General features: G+C 43.1%; 1 protein-coding gene across 1 annotated transcript; it reads left to right on the top strand.

Moving 5' to 3' along the window:
- The first annotated feature begins 217 nt into the window (after positions 1 to 217).
- LOC135512628 (GTP-binding protein Di-Ras1-like) lies at positions 218 to 19993 on the top strand. Its single transcript, XM_064934846.1, has 2 exons — positions 218 to 542; positions 16166 to 19993. Exon 2 carries the CDS (start codon positions 16213 to 16215, stop codon positions 16807 to 16809), a length of 597 nt encoding a protein of 198 aa, XP_064790918.1. The 5' UTR covers positions 218 to 542; positions 16166 to 16212; the 3' UTR covers positions 16810 to 19993.
- Positions 19994 to 20624: the final 631 nt, after the last annotated feature.

Raw genomic sequence — 20624 nt, forward strand, 5'->3', positions numbered from 1 at the left:
TCCAGCTTCTCTCCAAAATAAAACGGATTGGTTTCACAAACAGGCTATAATCTAATAATCGACGAGTGAGAGAAAAAAAAACGATCAAAAATAACCTACATGATTAAATTCAGCAATCATATTAGGTGTTGAAAACAACAATTGAAAAAAAAAATGATCAAGATAAAGACGGAACCGAATGAGAGGCGTGTCTCAGAGGCGTAGCTGAATGATGGAGGAAGCGCACACATCTTCAGCAAAAGCAGGATAAGGAGTGTCAAAAGCGCACGATTTTTCTATAACTGCCCATTCGCTTGCGTCAGTATTCGATGAGCGACTGAATAGAAAGGAAAGCACCTCCTATCTTTGGCATCAAGGGGTTTAAATAAGAAAAACAGAGAGAGCGAGCTGCAGTGAAAAGGGGTGGACCTGGCTACATCAACACATCACGTATATTGTAAAATGATATTGCTATAGAAGAACTCTAGCGTCAATGTATTTACTTGAATGCGGGCATATTTAAATCCGCATCATCACAACGGATCTGGGAAAGTAAACTTGAGGTAAGTTCGATTCATTTCAACTCAACACGTTCATCCATTCATTCACTTTTCATTCCCTCACTCATCTAGCCTACTGACTCATTCATCATTCTCTCCATTGTTCATCAGTATTTGGTGGAAATGTATACTTGCCTTAGGTTACATTTGACACCCATAATAGTGAGGCCAGTCCTTTACTGTGTGATAATATCCAACCTGGATGAGTGAGGATGAGACACATAGGATGAGACACTGTAGCGACGCTTTCTAGACAAGTGTGGGTTAACATACCCTCTTTATGAAATAAATAAATACTCAGGTGCGTCTGATTAGGGTCTGAGCGACAACCACCTCTGCTTTCAAATGTGTGTTTGTGGTATACAGGACTCGAAACTCTGCATTTCTTTCTCAAAGTTAACCACACAATACACTTTGCACAGATAATCTTATTTTCTCTATAGGGTTTGGAATGATATTTCATTTCTGACTTCCCATAGTTGACCATGGTGCGGTTATATAGGCATGTCGCTGCTATAGTAGGATATGGTCATCCATATGGGATGTGCTACAATATGGAGTGTGTGTTTGTGTAGCCTAAGAGCGTGTGCGGGACTCGGGGGGGGGGGGCTAAATGTTTCGTGAAGGGGAATGAGTGCCAGGGAATGAGTGATTGATGTTTTTGATTTAATGCCGTTAAATCAGTATCGCGAGCCAATTAAGTCAAATTCCTGTGTGATTATCCAAGATGCGCGGTAGCAATTTCGTCAGTCTTCTAAAAAATCGTGGGAGACTGACACTTCGTTATTTGCGTGGGCATGGCATAGAAGGGGGCAAGCCTGAGCAATGCTGCTTTGACGTAAGCTACTCTGTAGTATACCCACGTCTTTGTTGTATAAGAATGTTGTGACGTACATAATACGTTTATGTTTGTGTGCTATAATGTCTGCATATATTCGACGCGGTTTACAGTACCTTCAGAAAGTATTCACACCTATTGACGTTTTAAAAATGTTGTTGTGTTACAGCTTGTATTTAAAATGTATTAGATAGAGATTGTTTTTGTCACTGGCCTACACACACACACACACACACAATACCCCATAATGTCAAAGTGGAATTATATTTTTACAAATTAATTAAAAATGAAAAGCTGAAATGTTCTGAGCCCATAAGTATTCAACCCGTTTGTTATGGCAAGTCTAAATAAGTTCAGGAGAAAAACTTTTTGCTTAACAAGTCACATAATACGTTGCATGGACTCACTGTGTGCAATAATACTGTTTAACATGCATTTTGAATGGCTACTTCAAAACACAGATTCAACAAAGACCAGAAATGTTTTCCAATGTCTCTCAAGGGGCAGCTATTGGTAGATGGGTAAAAATACAAAATTCAAACATTGAAAATCCCATTGAGCACGGTAAAGTTACGAATTACACTTTGGATGGTGTATCAATACACCCAGTCACTACTATGGTACAGGCGTACTTCCTAACTCAGCTGACAGAGAGGAAGGAAGCCGCTCAGGGATGTTGACTTTAAAACAGTTAAAGTGTAATGGCTGGGATAGGAGAAAACTGAAGATGACTCAACAACATTTTAGTTACTCCACAATAACCAACTAAGCTAATTGATAGAGTGAAAAAAGAAGGAAGCCTGTACCAAATACAATATTCCAAAACATGCCTCCTGTTTGCAACAAGGCACTAAAGTAATACTGCAAGAAATGTGGCAAAGCAATGTAACATTTTGTCCTGAATACAAAGTGTTATGTTTGGGGCAAATCCAATACGATACGTTACCGAGTACCAATCTCCATATTTTCAAGCATAGTGGTGGCTGCATCATGTTAGGAGTATGCTTGTAATCATTATTAAGTACTGAAGAGTTTTTAGTATAAAAAAGAAACAGAATGGAGCTAAGCACCGGCAACATCCTAGAGGAAAACATGGTTCAGTCTGCTTTCCACCAGACACTGGGAGATAAATTCACCTTTCAGCAGTACAATAACCTAAAACACAAGGCCAAATCTACACTGAAGTTGCTTACTAAGAAGACAGTGAATGTAGAAGACGGTGAACGTTTCTGAGTGGCCTAGTTACAGTTTTGACTTAAATCTGCTTGGAAACCTATGGCAAGACCTGAACATGGTTGATTAGCAACGATCAACAACCAATTTGACAGAGCTTGAAGAATTTTGAAAATAATAATGGGCAAATGTTGCGCAATCCAGGTGTGGAAAGCTCTTAGAGACTTACCCAGAAAGGCTAACATCTGTAATTGCTGCCTGTCACGTTTGTCGTAAGAATTATCGGACCCAGGTGCAGCGTGATATGGTTTCCACATGTTTATTAACTGAAATGCACAAAAACAATAAAGAATGAACTAATCGTGAAGATAATGGAATGCTCACAGGCAACTACACAAAAACAAGATCCCACAAAACACATTGAAGAAATATGATCCCCAAACAGAGACAACGATCAACAGCTGCCTCTGATTGGGAACCATACCAGGCCAACATAGAAATAGATAACCAAGATTACCCACCCTAGTCACACCCTGACCTAACCAAAATAGAGAATAAGAAGGCTCTCTATGGTCAGGGCGTGATCGTACCCCCCCCCCCCCGGCCGCAAAACCTGACTCTATAGGGGAGGGTCCGAGTGGGCATCTAGCGTCGGTGGCGGCTCTGGTGCGGGACGAAGAACCTGCTTAGCTCGCGGATCCACCAGCGTTTGTGGCGGCTCCAGTGCGGGCTGAAGAACCCGCTCATCCCGTAGATCCAGCCATGGCCCCGGGCTGAACACTGTGCCTGGTGTCAACGAAGGCCCCTGCACTGGAGCGGGACAGGACAATGGCCCGGACATCAGTGCAGACGAAGGCTCCTGCCATGGACTGAGAACCGTCGCCGGAAGCTCTGGACTGTGAATACGCACTGGAGGCCTAGTGCGTAGAGCCAGCACAGGTGGTACCGGATTGGTGACACGCACGTCAGGGAGAGTGCGAGGAGTTGATACAGGACGTACCGGACTGGGGAGGCGCACTGGAGTCCTGGCGCATGGAGCCGGCACAGGTGGCACGCACTTCAGGGCGGGTGCAAGCAGCTGGTACAGGACATACCGGACTGGGAAAGTGCACTGGAGGCCTAGTGCGTGGAGCTGGCACAGGACGTACTGGGCTGGGAAGGTGTACTGGAGACCTGGTGAGTGGAGCCGGCACAGATTTTACCAGACTGATAGCACGCTCCTCAGGACGAGTACGGAGAGCTGACACAGGTGGCATTAAACTGATAACACGCTCCTTAGGGCAAATGTCATGCATCTTCCACCAACTCAACAACTCTCTCCTCCAGTTTCTCCCTCTTCTCCCAGACTGGCTCTGGTTCACTCCTCGGCTCCGCCAACCACCCCTTGTGCCCCACCCCAAAACATTTCGGGGTGTTTTTTGGTCTTTTTTTGTGGCCGCGAACTCCGGCGTCATCGCTGTCCTCCCTTCTCTCCTTGTGTCTTCCGCCAAGGAAGGCTATCCTGTCCTGCCATGATTTCCTCCCAAGTCCAGGATACCTTCCCATCCAAGACCTCCTCTCAAGTCCAGGATCCCTTCTCCTCCTGGGCACGCTGCTTGGTCCTGTTGTGGTGGGATCTTCTGTCACGTTCGACGTAAGAATTATTGGACCAAGGTGCAGCGTGATATGGTTTCCACATGTTTACTAACTGAAACGCACAAAAACAATAAAAATGAACGAAACGTGAAGACAATGGAATGCTCACAGGCAACTACACATAAACAAGATCCCACAAAACACATTGAGGAAATGGCTGCCTAAATATGATCCCCAATCAGAGACTACAATCAACAGCTGCCTCTGATTGGGAACCATACCAGGCCAACATAGAAATAGATAACCTAGATTACCCACCCTAGTCACACCCTGACCTAACCAAAATAGAGAATAAGAAGGTTTTCTATGGTCAGGATGTGACACTGTCAAAGGTGACTCAAGGGGTTTAATACAAATACAGGTATGTCATTTTCTTTGCTTATAGCTTTGAAGCACTGTTATAATTACATGTTAATACAGTGTTTGCACAGTACACTCTTAGAACATGAAAAGGTTCTCAATTTCTTCAAGGGTTCAGCAGGGGAACCTTTTCATCTGAGAACGTTAGAAAGACCACTCCAAAGATGTAGCCTTATTGCTAGAACTACAATCAATCATTTCAACTTGTATACTACACTTGGACATTTTACATTGGATATCAATGTAATTATTGTGAGAGACAGAAAGGGATTTTAAGGCAAACATTTCTACATTGCAAGAAGCAATGGTAGCATGTGAGATGCATAAATAATGCATTTTATATGGTGAGACCCTCTTGAAGTGAACGATAAAGAGTCTGACTCTATAACTGCTAGCATTAGCATGTGTTAGGAAAGTAGTGGAGCAATCGTCACAGCTTGATCACTAGCGTCCAGGGAATTATCAACCATTTTTATCACCACCAGCCAATAGGGAACCAGCTTCACATCAATGACCCCTGCATGGAATGCCTCAAGGGCCATAACACATTTTATTATCAATCTAAAATACAATCATATCTACTAGATAAACATTTCCTCAGACGTCACCAGATGTTAAGAATCTATGAATGTTTTAACCATTTACAGATGTAATGTTTTTAATTTAACCTTTATTTAACTAGGCAAGTCAGTTAAGAACAAATTCTTATTTACAATGACGGCCTACATCATATAACAATTACTTGTCCCCTGATAAATTTTGATTTGATGTGACTTTTTTTTACTATATCCAATCCTTTCAGATCTAAACATTGAGAGGTATGGAGGAACTAGGGGTTGTTCATGTTTCTAGATGGGTCTATCGTGTCATGGGGTTGTGGGGCAGGGGGTGGTTGCTACTATAAACCTGTAGTAGGGTATCATAGGGGAGCTTTCAAAACCATACACACACAAACTGAGAAAAGACAGTGGATACATCTAGCCAGGAGTCCATCTCTCATGTCCTCTACCCACTTTTCTCAAGGCCACCACCTAAGTGTTGTATGGCAACATTTGGCTAAACCTACACCCGAGATCTGTAGTAATAATAGCATACAATATAATACAGTATGTCATGTCAGCATTGTCTTTGTTCTTTGGGAAATTCAACTGTAATTCATAGATCTAGAGATAGTGTTCATATTAATTTCCATCAAAGAGGAACTACACCCTATATCAAACTGTGTGTGTGGGTGCGTTGCCATGTTTTGGCAGTTATTCCTTGCTGAAATACACAGGAATCAAGAGATTTGAGGCCATTCTCATGACACTCGAAATCGCCCTCTCTTGACATAATGTTGTTTATCAGACATTTTGGTCTGTCTACTACCTCCTCCACACCATTCTGGCAATACTGGTATGTACGGCACTTAATGTCTCTAATAGATCTGAGTGGGTGTTTGTGTGTGTGTGTCTGTGCAGATGGCCCATCTCCAAATGTTTGAATGGTCTTGTGTGAGTAACCACATAGAGTAGTGCATACTAATTCAAAGTCCTCCTTTATTCAAGCCTACAGATGCCTTCAATCAGAGATGAGACTGAATGTGGCTAGCAAGTTGTCAAATCTCGCTAGTGGTCCAAACATAGGAATTACCAATCTGTCAATGTCAGAAAGCTGTTAGTGAGAAAGAGTTTGGCTTAAATCCTTAAAAATGTTACTGTTGTGTTGTTGACCTCTCTGAAAAAGGATATGACATAGAAGGGTGTGGGAAGGTAACCATGGCAACTGAATGCTGACAGGGGTGATGACATGTTTATGCCCCCGTTCCCAAATACAAAAGTCATTACCCCCTCCCTTTGTCTATCTCCCTTATGTGTGTGCACCCACGCGCGCAACACACACTCTCTTCCTCTGTCATAGATTTTCCTCTGGGCCCTGTTTCCACAGTAACCAGAGAACTCCCAGAGATATGTGGGGGGAAAAAAACACAACGGAGAAATCCCAGAGCTGCAGAGGGAGGGAACACGCACGCACACACCTATACATAATAGCAAGATACACCAACACAGCAAGAACACCTGCCTGCCCAGCTCGTCTGCTGTCGTCAAGTGGTTTGCAGTTGTCACCGAGGGAGAGCATACATGGACCAAATCCGGGGACTAGATCGATTACCAGACCTTCAATTAGTTACTAATCTAAATCTGTCTCTCACCGAGGGGGAAAAGGACTGATGTCAAACATGAGCGTGAAAATCTCCTTTTGGAAATGCTACTTTGTGTGAAATTGCTTTGACGCTCTGTTCGTACAGTAAATCAATATAACTAGAATCAAAACGCTCTCCCTTTAAGACCAGAGGGATTTATTTGATTTATTTTGTAAGGTACTTATATATTTTTTTTAAACACGAAGCACATGTCAGGGAAACAATATTAGATGTCGATTATTTTTAGTCTAACTGGGAACAAGCTACGTGGTTCGTTTCCTCATATAAATCATGTCACAAATGACAATGTAGCCATAGGTTTACACGCCAGAAGAGGGGCTTCCAATCTTTCCCCATTGAAAGCAGTTTCAATCAAGCCTGAACTCAAGCAATAACGACACATATAATTTAAAAAATCAATTGAATTATAACCGGATTATTGTTCCCGTCCAAATGTTGAACAGTGGCCTCCTGGGCTATATGATCTGACAATCACCCCGCCACTTGAAATGGCCACCAGACATGCAGCAGTGTCCAGGCTGTCACTATGCATGATATCGCACGCAGATAGATGGGGGAAGAAGTATGGAAATGTCTCTGATGAGGGACCCAATTGCTCCACATGGCCACCATAACCAACCCAGTAGTGTCTGGACACAGCTGTACAGCAGGCACTGGGGGAAACTGACAGACAGGGCACTAACTCAAACCCTAGGAGTGACCCAGCACCATTTCATTATATAGCAAACCTGACAAAACATTGAGTTGTTTTTTGATGTTCATACAGGACATTAACATAAGCAAGAACCAACGCTTTTCACTGTTTGCCACAGCAGCATGAGGTCAACCTTTCTTTGCGTCAACCAAAACTGAAAATAGCCGTTATCTTTATAAGAACAGTTAGATGTAGGATCGTAATTTGATCACCCTTGTTGCTGAGCATTTTCCTTCACAGCAGGAAATGAAAACGTGTATATTCAACGTTTAAAAAGGCTTCCAACCTTTATAATTTCCACTTTAAAATGTCAGATTTGATTTTGCCTGAAAAAAAATGTATCCATTAATTATAATCCACATTTCCTCTTGCTGCAGGATTATTTTCCTTCTTTATCAAACTGTTTCAAATTAAGATCCTACATCTGTATGTATGGATAGTAATTGGGCAACAGATCACAAAATACTGTTAAGACTAAATATTTGTGTAGTGGGGTTGTGCCGCATAGCATCATGGGGGTTGTATGTGTTGAGATGATCACATTCTGGATAAATGGTTCAACTGAATTACTGTCTCAAGGCATTACAAAATATTGGAGACGAGTAGGTCTGAATCTACAGTAACTAGTCGGTCTGTAAAACGTTGTGTTTTACAAGTTTAAAACAGTTATTTTTCATGGTACAGTCTATGCTAAATGTTAGCACAGTGTATTGCTAGCAGAGACAAATGCATAGTTGAGCTAGCTAAGAGAGTTAGCATCATGGACTGCAGAAAAGGAGTCGAGGCAGACGTCGGAGTGGGAAAAAATATTAAGGCAGGAAAATACAGTATGGAACGGGGAGAAATTCAACTGTGAAGACAAACTTTACAATAACTTGAGGATGAAACGTCAGTGAGTGAAGTGAAGCAAGATCGTGACTGAGGAAAATATTGCTGTGCTGGAAGACAATATTGAAGTGAGTGACAATCAGTAGCCTATTGAGAAATATGAAATGGTTTCCACGTCACCAGGTTTAATAACCATGCACCAGTTGCGGACCAGCGCACTATCCCACATCGCAGGTGGGAAAAATGACACACTCAGTATGATCCTCATTTAGAGGCAACGATCATCAGCTGCCTCCAATTGGGAACCATACACACACACCAACATAGAAACACAACTAGAAACGCCCCCTAGTCATGCCCTAACCTATTACACCAGAGAGAAGCCCCGAGGGCGGTCTATGGTCAGGGCTAGACACCAGTAGCATAAATAGAATGCACATGGGGAGTTTATTAGGGATTTTGGTACACTGGGGAAGAAGGGGGGAATTTACCAATCCAGGGGTGGTCCTCAGCCAATCCGGTACAGGGGGGGGGGTAGTCCCACTGTCCAGGTCACAAAAGGTAATCACACAGCTATTGTTCTCTCTTCATATTGCACTTTGTTCTCTCCTTACTCTGCCCCTTTGTGCAGGCTGCTCCATCCTTTATCCCCAAGTTCTCCCTGGCTTAACGACACACAGCCTTGCCTCATTGAGGCAGGAAGTCCATATAAGGCTCGGGGGTCGAGCCAGCAGGCTGCAAGATATCTCTCCTTAATAACCACTCCCCTCACCTCTCCTTGCCGTCTGCCACAAACTATTTGTTGAGCACTTTTGAAATGTACAGCGACCGAATTCAGAACATGTGCCATTCTTACAGTGTTCTCCCTGTACACCAAGTCAGAACTGTAGGATAAATAAAGGGGGCATATCAGCAGACAATGAAAGCTCTTACAATATTTAATGATTATATTTCTCTAAAACCAGTTATAGGCTACATGTGCACCACCAAGTCAGAACAGTAGGCAAAATTAAGAGGGGAAAATAGACCAAACTATTAGGGTGAGGCACATGGGCTACTAACAGCTTACCACACAACATACAATTAGTATGTTGTGCTCACTTGAACAGGAACGTGGGCAAATTTTGTCATCAAACTGTCATCAAAGTCTGTCATTATCTGGATTTATGGTGCTTTCAAGACAACTGGGAACTCTGAAAAAATAAGATTGAATCATGATGACATCTGTAATCTTCAAGTCGCAGCTTTAGAAAGAGGTCCAAGTTCCCAACCTCCAATTCCTAGTTGGATGACTGTTCAAAACGCAGTTCCGAGTTAAGTTGTTTTGAGTGGGGCACAAATCATGCTTAATTGACAGCATGGCCAATATTGAATGTTTATAATTTTAAGCTTGGAAAAGAGACCCTTAATCCAGACTTGGGACCATACAGCCACTCCAATGAATAGCAGAATAATAATCGCTTTGCAAAGCTTGCAGTTAGCCAATGATTACTTCCAAACCACTCATTGTACTGTTTGTGATTTCCATCTTGTTGTGTAATGTTTATGTCCAATGGCCGGTGAGCACCGATACGTTTTATCTATAATTTCTATTCAATTTTCCTCTTCATATGACAAGGATTAAAAGGTATTTGCCAGTAGATTGTCGACTTGATTCGTGATGATGACTGCTAGCTAAGATTTAGAAAGTATGATGTTGACGTGATCAGTCTAATCAAAGCTACTGTAAATATAACGGGATTTGACGTAATTTATCTGTGGCCAATGACCTTGAGCCTTCTTGGATGGGCACTTCTAATGTAATTCTATGGCAGCACCCATGGGGCTTGAATTTCCGTCCTCTATCCTTAGACTCGGCGGTGACGTAGTGTCCCCATGAGTGACAGAACACTGAGCCAATCACGGCGCAAATAGAGAACATGACCAACACCTACGCTCCGTATTTTCTGCTGGCTGCCCCACCATCACAGAAAGCACGGAGCTAGGCTGAAACACCTGTATTTTGGAGCTGCCTTACTCAATAAAGCAAAAAGAGGCCATGTTTGTATGCAGCTTTATTAACTCAATTATTTTATTTACTTTTTTACGTTGTTTGCAAACTGATGTGACACGGATTAATGCCAAAATAACATGCAAAAAACAGGCAAGCCACAAAATGTAGCTAAAAAGTGTGGGGCTCAAAACAGGTGGGGCTCTGACTCACCTGCCCTGAATCACGGGTCGCCACTGTTGCTGAAAGGTTTAGGTTCCACAGAAGAAATCAGGAAGAGGGAGAATCAGTGAAAATGTTTGCTAAAGAAACTATCAGAGCACTGTGAGTTCAATGATATTTTAAATGACACCATTAGAGACAGACTAGTAATGTGGGCTACAGAGTGAAGCTACACAAAAGAGACTATTGAAGTCAGTGTGGAACTAGCTGCTAAAGAGGCTCAGCAGACAGGGAAATCAGGACGATTGCACACGAGTGGAACTGAAAATCAGAGACAGGGAAATCAAGGCACATGCTTCCACTGTGGCAGAGCGGGACATCTACAGTACATGCTGGTGTAAGGACATGGATTGCTGAGCCTGTGGTAAAAATGGCCACTGCTGCACAAGCCTGTAAAAACAAAAAGATATCCAAGAAAGAGACGTTCCCACGAAAGCAAAAAAGACATGTTCACGCTGTTGAGCAAGAGAACACAGAGGCGAGTGACTCAGATGAGGAAGTCACATTGAAAATAGTGACTGTGAGGGGTGGGGTGGGGGGGGGGGGGTGTATCTCTGTGTCAGACACAGTCTCCGAAAAGACATTGAAACACCTTCCACTTCAGCCAGTACACATCGTGTTTAGGACTTACACAGGCGAAGAGGCATCCCTGTGGTCACAGTTCAGTTAAATGGACAAACTGAAGCTGCCACTCTACGTAATAAAAAGAGAGACTATCCATCACTACTGGGACGCTCGTGGCTGGAGGAAATCACACTGGACTGGCCATCAGCACATACAATGACACATGGAGACACACAGGGCTACCCGCCATCTTAAAGAAACATGGAGGACTCTTTAATGTAGAGCTGGGTAGCATGAAAGACATAATAGTGAATCTTAGCATTAAGCCAGACAGAAAATCAAAGTTTCCGAAAGTAAGACCAGTACCTTATGCTATCAGACCAAAAGTTTAGGCTGACTTGGACACTTTAGTCATGAACAAAGCACTGGAGCCGGTCAGCGTGAGTGAATGGGCGACACTCATCTTACCAGTCCCTAAAGGAAAACTCCACCCAACAACTATATCCACCCAACAAATATCCATTGTTGATATAGTCCCAAAATGTTTTGCTTGTCAGAATGTTTGCAAGATATGTGACTCAAAATACAGAAATCCTCCCTGTATGATGCATTGTGCATCCTACGATGCTGCGTTTTGCATCATATGATGCAAAATACATCATACAGGGATGATATCTGTATTTTGAAAGGTACATATCTTGAAAACGTGATTGCTGACAATCAAAACATTTTGGGACTATGTCAACAATGGACTAATGAAACAATTACCAAAAGATAGTTTTGATTAGAGTTTCCCTTTAGGAAGGATGGTGGAATCAGGATATGTGAAGACTTTAAAGTCACGCTAAACCTTGTGTTATCTGCTGAGCAATATCTGTTACATCGACAACCTTTTCACAGGTTTAGCTACTTCTGGTGGCCTGGACTAGATGGAAGCATTGAGGAGAAAGCATAAACACGTTCCCCATGTCAGAAGGTTCGCAACGTACCTCAACGTTCACCTCTTCATCCGTGGAATTGGCCAGAGGAAGCGTGGCAACGTATCCACATCGACTTCGCTCATAGCAAGTGGACAGAGGTCTACTACTGAAGAGAAGACCATCGAGGAGCTTGGAGAAGTGTTTAGTCGGTTTGCCAATCCATCTTGTTAGAGACTGCAGCTAGTGTCCCAAGAAATGGCTACGTTCCTACAGATGAATGACATACAACACATCAGGTCCGCACCGTATCATCTATCTACCAACAGGCTAGCAGAGATGTTCATTCAGACCATGAAACATGCCTTAAAAGCGGTTCAAGGAACACTGCACCAACTCTTGAAAAGCTTCCTGCTATCCTACAGGAACACTCCTCAAGCAACCACCAAAGCCTCGCCTGCATCGCTACTCATGAAGACAGAACTATGCACAAGCTTCGACCTACTCAAACCTCTGAACGCAAAGGAGACGTCAGCAGGGGAGTCAAGTCAAACATTGTGAACTGAGAGCAAAGGACAGAGCTTTCGATATTGGAGAAACTGCCTTAGCTAGGAACTACCTCAAAGGGTTCCTGCCACAGTCATTACTCAGACTCCCCCTGTGTCGTACACGGTCCGCACTGCAGAGGACGTTGTCTGGAAAAGGCACACAGCTCAGTTACTGTTGAGTAACGCAACACCGACAGAACCACCAGTCATGAGTGGTCCAGAACTGTTACTGGGTGACACCATGACCCTGGAGGCTCACAGTCACCTTCTCAGGTCTGTTATTCAACAATTTATGTAGGAGGTAAGGCGTTGTGATTTGGGGTTATGCCGCCGAGCATCATTGGGTTGTACGTGTTGAGACGATCACGTTCTGTATAAATGGCGGAACTGAATTCCTCTCTCCCGCATCATCATCGTTTAATTGTTATAAAGAGGTGGTTATGAAACCCAAAAGACATAACAAATGTACTCAGACGTCTATGATGATAGCCAAGTATATTTCACCCAGTATGGCAGTGGAGAGCTCTGTAGCTACGCGATGGCCTCCCGCTCTACTCGAACATGAATGAATCCGAGTGTTTGATATGTTGGACAGGACCAGGTGTTGGTGGGAAGCATTGGCAGCTCCTCAGAGAACAATACAGTGATCACAGAGCTGTGTGGTGTACTTATCAAAGCCCAACTTCCAATAGAGAGAGAGAGAGAGAGAGAGAGAGGGAGAGAAAGAGAGGAAGGAGAGAAAGGAAGATAAAAATAGTGTACGTGAGAGAGAGACAGAGAGAGAGAAAACAACACCTCTTTTAGATGAACACAGAGAGGTGTCTGCTCTTACTGTGGAAACACCAAGGGCTCCCACATACTTCAAACAGAATGCTCTGCATGGAGTACCACAGGAGCCTTACTCTAGAGACTAACGCCAGAGCTCCAGCTAGCATCTGTCTGGTCCATGGGAATCCTTTGGTTGTAACACACAAGGCTCAGATACCCAGAGGGAAATATGTATCCTGCTGCTCAATGATCTGAAGGCACTTAATAGGTGGGAACAACATGTCAGGGTCTGGAATTACAGTACATTCAAGTGATATTTTGCTTGAAAAATCCAAGTTGCTCAGATGTTTTCAGACCTCAAACCCTGTCAAGATGGAATGGATTATCCCTTTAACATAAAGAGTAATGAGTTTCACAATATTGTTTCTACCTGCCCAGGCTTGTTACCTTTTCCACCCCTTTTTTTCAATTTTTGCCTAAAATGACATACCCAAATCTAACTGCCTGTAGCAAGGAAATGCGTATTCTTGATACCATTTGAAAGGAAACACTTTGTAGTTTGTACAAATGTGAAATTAATGTAGGATAATATAACACATTAGATCTGGTAAAAGATAATACAAAGAAAAAAACGTGTTTTTTGTATATTTTTTGGACCATCATCTTTGAAGAGAAAGGCCATAATGTATTCTTCCAGCCCAGGTGCAATTTATTTTTTGGTCACTAGATGGCAGCATTGTATGTGCAAAGTTTTAGACTGATTCAATGAACCATTGTATTTCTGTTCAAAATTTTGTATCAAGACTGCCCAAATGTGCCTAGTCAAGTTGAAGTTGAACCTCATGATAATTGCATTAGCCTATGTTAATTCAACCGTCCCGAGGGGGACCCACCGATCCTGTAGAGGTTTTAAAGATAAATATTCACAAGATAGCACGGCATAGAACTCTGGTGGCTCAGTTGTGGTGTGGGGTACATTTTCCTGGCATGGTTTAAGTCCACGCAACCCCTAGAGGGCAAGTTAAACACCAATAAATACACAGCCATTCTGTTTGATAACCTTCAACCTATGGTGAAGCATTTCTATCCTGATGGGAGTGGTCTCTACCAGGAAGACAATGTCCCCATCCACAGGGCACTGAATGGTTTGATGAGCATAAAAATGATTTAAACCATTATGCCATAGCCATCTCAGTCATCAGATCTCAACCCAATTGAGCACTTACGGGAAATTCTGGAGCGGCGCTTGAGAAAGCGTATTCCACAACCATCAACAAAACACCAAATGATGGAATTTCTCGTGGAAGAATGGTGTCGCATCCCTCCAATAGAGTTCCAGACACTTGTAGAATCTATGCCAAGGTGCATTGAAGCTGTTCTGGGAGCTCGAGGTGGCCCATGCCCTTTTAAGACACTTTATGTTGGTGAGGCTTTGTTTTTTTAACGACACAGAACTGATACCGATCACTTGATTAAGTGACAGATAGGGACATGGTCAAAAAAGCATTTTGCCAGCTATGTTTGAGCAAATCCCCCAACCAAAACCTTGAATTGGTCATTTTGAATCTAGATCTGCACTGTTCTTCTTCTTAGTGTCTCACTCAGTCATCGTCCCACTCAATGGCAATCTGTCAGCCCTCCCCAGGCTTAGCCCCCTTCCATTCCATTCCAGTCATCTTCCCACTCAATGGCAATCTGTCAGCCCTCCCCAGGCTTAGCCCCGTTCCATTCCACTTTATTTCTCCACCACCTCCATACCCACAGCAAGATGAATGACTCCCTAATGCAATCTGACTAGTGTTGATGGCAGATGACACACACAATCTCTCTCTCTCTCTCTCTCTCTCTCGCACACACACACACCAGTGCAATTTTTATTTGCATGTCTGAAAGTGTTCTCAAGTGACTGATTGGGTATTGAACCTGGGTTATCTGTCACCTCAGGATTGTGTTAGCCCTCTGAGCTAAAGCCTAGGTAAGGTTATTCATCATGCAAGCATAGCTTACAGAACTATCTCCACTACTCTCATTGTCATGCACCTGAGCTCACATTTGAAAATGCAACAGTACTACATAACACCCCAACTGTGAAGCTATAGTATTGTTTTTCCTAACATCCATTTTTATCCATTACCACTGAGCATTAAGATCAATGGTACATGTAATACATTTTCAATGGCTATTTGGATCAGTCTATTGTGTCGATGTATTCCATACCTTTCCACTCTCTGGTATTATCGCAAGGCAGTCCTCATGGAACATTGGACCCCACAAAAAAATAGCCTAGTCTGAGATGTGTTTTTTTTGCTTGCCGTGACAATCTACATCGGAGTTGGCAAGACAGCACAAACAGATGTGGGCCCAGGCTACACAAACACACCTTTGATGACAATGTGCTTGGCCTCTGCTTCCCACTGCACTGTGCTTTCATAGATCTGAGAGCCCATCAATTAACTGCCTCTTCTGTGTCTTGTTCAGGTTAATGATAATCTATGATGGCAGGCCTGGCTTTAAAGGGACCAGCTTGTTGCACTGTTTATCTCAGTCGAGGGTCTCTGAGATAATGTTCAAGTGCACAAGAAGATAGCGAGGATGCTATTTAGATAAGAAAATGTATTATTTCTCGAGATAAAGCTCACTGATTATGCTATTGTGTATAATCTCACTCTAATGTGATTGTAGTGGGGATATTTTTATTGCCTTGTCCCAGCTGGCAAAAGTGATTGAAATGACATCATGTCAACCAACTTTGGATGCTGGGTTAGCTTCAACTACAAGGCAAATTCAAATCAACATAGTTGAATGGCATTCATGTTTTTTCTGATAGTGCTTCTGATCCCATCCTTTGATGACCATTCCTGATCTTCTCTTCCTTCTCTTCCTCAGGTCTTAGGAAACAGATAACAACAGGGATCCCAACCCCCCCCCCCAACATGCCGGAGCAGAGTAATGACTACCGTGTTGTGGTGTTTGGGGCTGGCGGTGTGGGCAAGAGCTCCTTGGTCCTTCGCTTTGTCAAGGGAACCTTCCGGGACACCTACATCCCCACCGTGGAGGACACCTACCGCCAGGTGATCAGCTGTGACAAGAGTGTGTGCACCCTCCAGATCACCGACACCACAGGCAGCCACCAGTTCCCCGCCATGCAGCGCCTGTCCATCTCCAAGGGCCACGCCTTCATCCTGGTCTACTCCGTCACCAGCCGCCAGTCTCTGGAGGAGCTCAAGCCCATCTACCAGCAGGTGCTGGCCATCAAGGGCAGCGTGGACGCCATCCCAGTCATGCTGGTGGGCAACAAGAGCGATGAGACCCAGCGTGAAGTGGAGACCAAGGAGGGTGAGGCGCAAGCGACAGCATGGAAGTGTGCCTTCATGGAAACCTCAGCCAAGATGAACTGCAACGTCAAGGAGCTCTTCCAGGAGCTGCTCACACTGGAGAAGAAGAGGAACATGAGTCTGAGCGTCGACGGCAAGCGCTCCGGCAAGCAGAAGCATGCCGACAAGCTTAAGGGCAAGTGCAGCATCATGTAGGGAGGGAGAGATGATGCCTGACCACTAGGAGGAAAGACAGAGGTTGGGGAGGGTAGCGGTGGTGGAAAGGGTGGGCGTTCTTGAAGAGACTCACTTCAAGGAATGGAGGGAAGGTTGAGGTGGGGGTCGTCTGAGAGGGATTTTGTTATCCTGAAAGAGGCAACCCCCCCCCCCCTTACTTTATACCACTGCCCCATCTCCACCTTTCCCCCACTCTGCTCATACCATTAACCAGGAATCGCCCCTAGGGCACAGTCACCCCGTCTGTCTCACTGGTTTTGATTTGGAGGTTTGCCTCTCCATCAAAAAATGTATGCCACTGAAGGCCCGAATAGAAAAGTTTGGGACACAGGAGTCAAGTTCTAAGAGAAGGTCAAATATTGATGCATCTCTGCTGTGATGGGAAAAAGGAAAGAATATGGAGCCCTGAGAATTCATATCCTGTTCAGGTTATAATGACAAAAAGGAGGAACTCCCGACACAGTGCCCATTTCAATATTATTCACTCCACGTACACCCTATTTTCCCTATAGCTGTCTGTCTCCTGCTAATATGAGATAGCCACTTGACTCTTATGATTGTGAAAGGGAATAGGGTGGATTTGCGGGAGATGAGAGTGTATCAAGTTTAATGTGAAAGTAATGGAAACATGACTTTCGTCAATTCAAGTCCATTTCCATAAGCACAAGTTGGACTTTCACCCTTCAGTTTCTCTGTATCTACCTGGTAATTGGATGGGAGTTGAGAACTAGACATTGTCATCAATAAAGAGCTCTATTCAATCTGTATAGCGGAAGTTCAGCGTTACAGCATATTTGAAATTTAGAGGCAATGTTCTTGTGTTAGAGGAGACTGCATTCACGGTAAACGCTGCATGCAGTGCATTCGGAAAGTATTCAGACCCCTTGACTTTTTCCACATTTTGTTTTACGTTACAGCCTTATTTTAAAATGGATGGAAAAAAATATTCATAAATCTTCACACAATGCCCCATAATGACAAAGCAAAAACAGATTTTTAGAAATGCTTGCAAATAAATTACTTTTTTTCTTTCTAAGAACCTGTTTTCACTTTGACCTTATGGGGCATTGTGTGTAGATTGATGAGGATTTGTATTTATGTAATCCATTTTAAAATAAGGCTGTAATGTAACAAAATGTGGAAAAAGGGAAGGGGTCTGAATACATTCCGAATGCACTGTATGTTGGCTCAATCGGAAATGACCTTTACATTTCTATCGCTGCAGCGAAACAGATTGAATAGAGTTGTTGACGGAAAGTTATTTGTTCATTAAACAGTGTTTTCTGACATTTTTCAGACCCCTTGACTTTTTCCACCTTTTGTTACGTTACTACCGTATTCAAACATTTAAAACAGGTTTTTAGAAATTTTAGCAGTTCTTAAAAATAAAAAGCTGAAATATCACATTTACATAACTATTTGGACCTGAAGCACCTATGTGAGCAATTACAGTCTTGAGTCTTCTTGGGTATGACGCTACAAGCTTGGCACACCTGCATTTGGGGAGTTTCTCCCATTCTTTTGTGTAGATCCTCTCAAGCTCTGTCGCTGCACAGCTATTTTCAGGTATCTCCAGAGATGTTTGATCGGGTTCAAGTCCGGGCTCTGGCTGGGCCACTGAAGGACATTCAGAAACTTGTCCAGAAGCCAGTCCTGCATTTTCTTGGCTGTGTGCTTAGGGTTGTTGTCCTGTTAGAAGGTGAACCTTCACCCCAGTCGGAGGTCCTGAGCGCTCTGGAGCAGGTTTTCATCAGGGCTCTCTCTGTACTTTGCTCCGTTCATCTTTCCCTCGGTCTTGACTAGTCTCCCAGTCCCTGCCGCTGAAAAACATCCCCACAGCATGATGCTGCCGCCACCATGCTTCACTGTAAGGATGGCGCCAGATTTCCTCCAGGTGTAACGTTTGGCATTCAGGCCAAAGAGTTCAATCTTGGTTTCAGCAGACTAGAGAATCTTGTTTCTCATGGTCTGAGAGTATTTAGGTGCCTTTTGGAAAACTCCAAGCGGGCTGTGCCTTTTACTGAGGAGTGGCTTCCGTCTGGCCACCATAAAGGCCTGGTTGATGGAGTGATGCAGAGATGATTGTCCTTCTAGAAGATTCTCCCATCTCCACAGAGGAACTCTGGATCCCCTTCAGAGTGACCATCGGGTTCTTGGTCACCTCCCTGACCAAGGCCCTTCTTCTTAGATTTCTCAGTTTGGCCGGGTGGCTCGCTCTAGGAAGAATCTAGGTGGTTCCAAACTTCTTCCATTTAAGAATGATGGAGGCCACTGTGTTCTTGGGGACCTTCAATGCTGCAGAAGTGTTTTGGTGTCCTTCCCTAGATCTGTGCTTCTAAACAATCCTGTCTCCGAGCACTATGGACAATCCCCTCGACCTCATGGCTTAATTTCTGCTCTGTCAACTGTGGGACCTTATATAGACAGGTGTGTGCCTTTCCAAATCATGTCCAATCAATTGAATTTACCACAGGTGGACTCCAATCAAGTCGTATAAACATCTCAAGGATGATCAATGGAAACAGGGTGCACCGGAGCTCAATTTTGAGTCTCATAGCATAGATTCTGAATAATTACGTAAATATATTTTTCATTTTAATTACATTTGCTAAAATCTCTAAAAACCTGTTTTTGCTCGGTCATTATGGGGTATTGTGTGTAGATTGAGGAGGAAAATATATAAATATCAATTTTAGAATAAGGCTGTAACGTAACAAAATGTGGAAAAAGTTAAAGTCTCTGAATACTTTCCGAATGCACTGTATATTACAGGTGCAGGTTAGGCCTATCAGTGGTTGCTAATTAACGTTAGCATGTGTAGTAATACAAATATAGGAAATATAGCTGCAAGTGGTCTCTGCATTTTGCTGTACATTTGAAATGCCTTTCCTACCAGTTGACTTGACATTTTGCATCATTTCAACATTTAAGTGAGCTTTAGCCAAACAAAGCACAAACAAACAACAAAAGCAACAAGCAGTCAAAGCATGTTCGAAATGTAAATGTTTTTGAAGAAATGTAATGAATCTCTATAGCACAAATATTTGGACCCTCATATCATTAAATTAGGTGTCTATATCAATGTTGATCACATTATATGCCTATCTTCTGTTAATATACTGTATAATATACTGTAATTAATATATTTTATGCTCCAAATGCTCATATTGTCTTGCTTTGCCTCTCCTCCCTATTGAATATTTGTTGCAATCCACAAATCACATGGCATTGCTTTAGCAATATGACTGCACTTTGAGGATCTGGAGCACAGTGACATTTGATCTTTTGGTAAACCCTTTGACGTGCTCTGGATGAATCATTTCACTTGAGGGGATTTTGCAATTTGAATCATATAAAGGAACTGCCAAATAAAGACAACTAAATGTACATATAATTGTTAATTGGTAAATTTACACGCACACTGTTACATGCAAGGTCTAAAGCAGTGATGTAGTGGTAATAAAATGGGTGGGTAAACTCTGATTGCCAGAGTTGCAGTGAGAAAAGTAACTCTCCCTATATTTTCAATGCATTTTTCCCCAAAAGGCGGGCAAACTGTGGGTAAAAAGTGGGTAACAAGTGGGTAAACTGTGGGTAAACTGCCTTTACACTCCACTACACCACTAGTTTAAAGAATGAGTCCTGCAGGAGTAAGTACATGATCATTTTACTTGGAGAAATACTTGTTCTTAGGTGTGCTGTACCATTTCATTCCATGCCTAATATGAATAGAATGATAGAACATTTATCCAACACTTACCCCTCATCCCAATAGATGTCCCTATCTTTACAAC

This window comes from Oncorhynchus masou, chromosome 24 (genome assembly GCF_036934945.1).
Source record: "Oncorhynchus masou masou isolate Uvic2021 chromosome 24, UVic_Omas_1.1, whole genome shotgun sequence".
Classification (NCBI taxonomy): domain Eukaryota; kingdom Metazoa; phylum Chordata; class Actinopteri; order Salmoniformes; family Salmonidae; genus Oncorhynchus; species Oncorhynchus masou.

What these genes read in the sequence shown, in the direction of transcription:
- LOC135512628 (XM_064934846.1), top strand. Translation starts at nt 16,213, where the DNA reads ATGCCGGAGCAGAGTAATGACTACCGTGTTGTGGTGTTTGGGGCTGGC.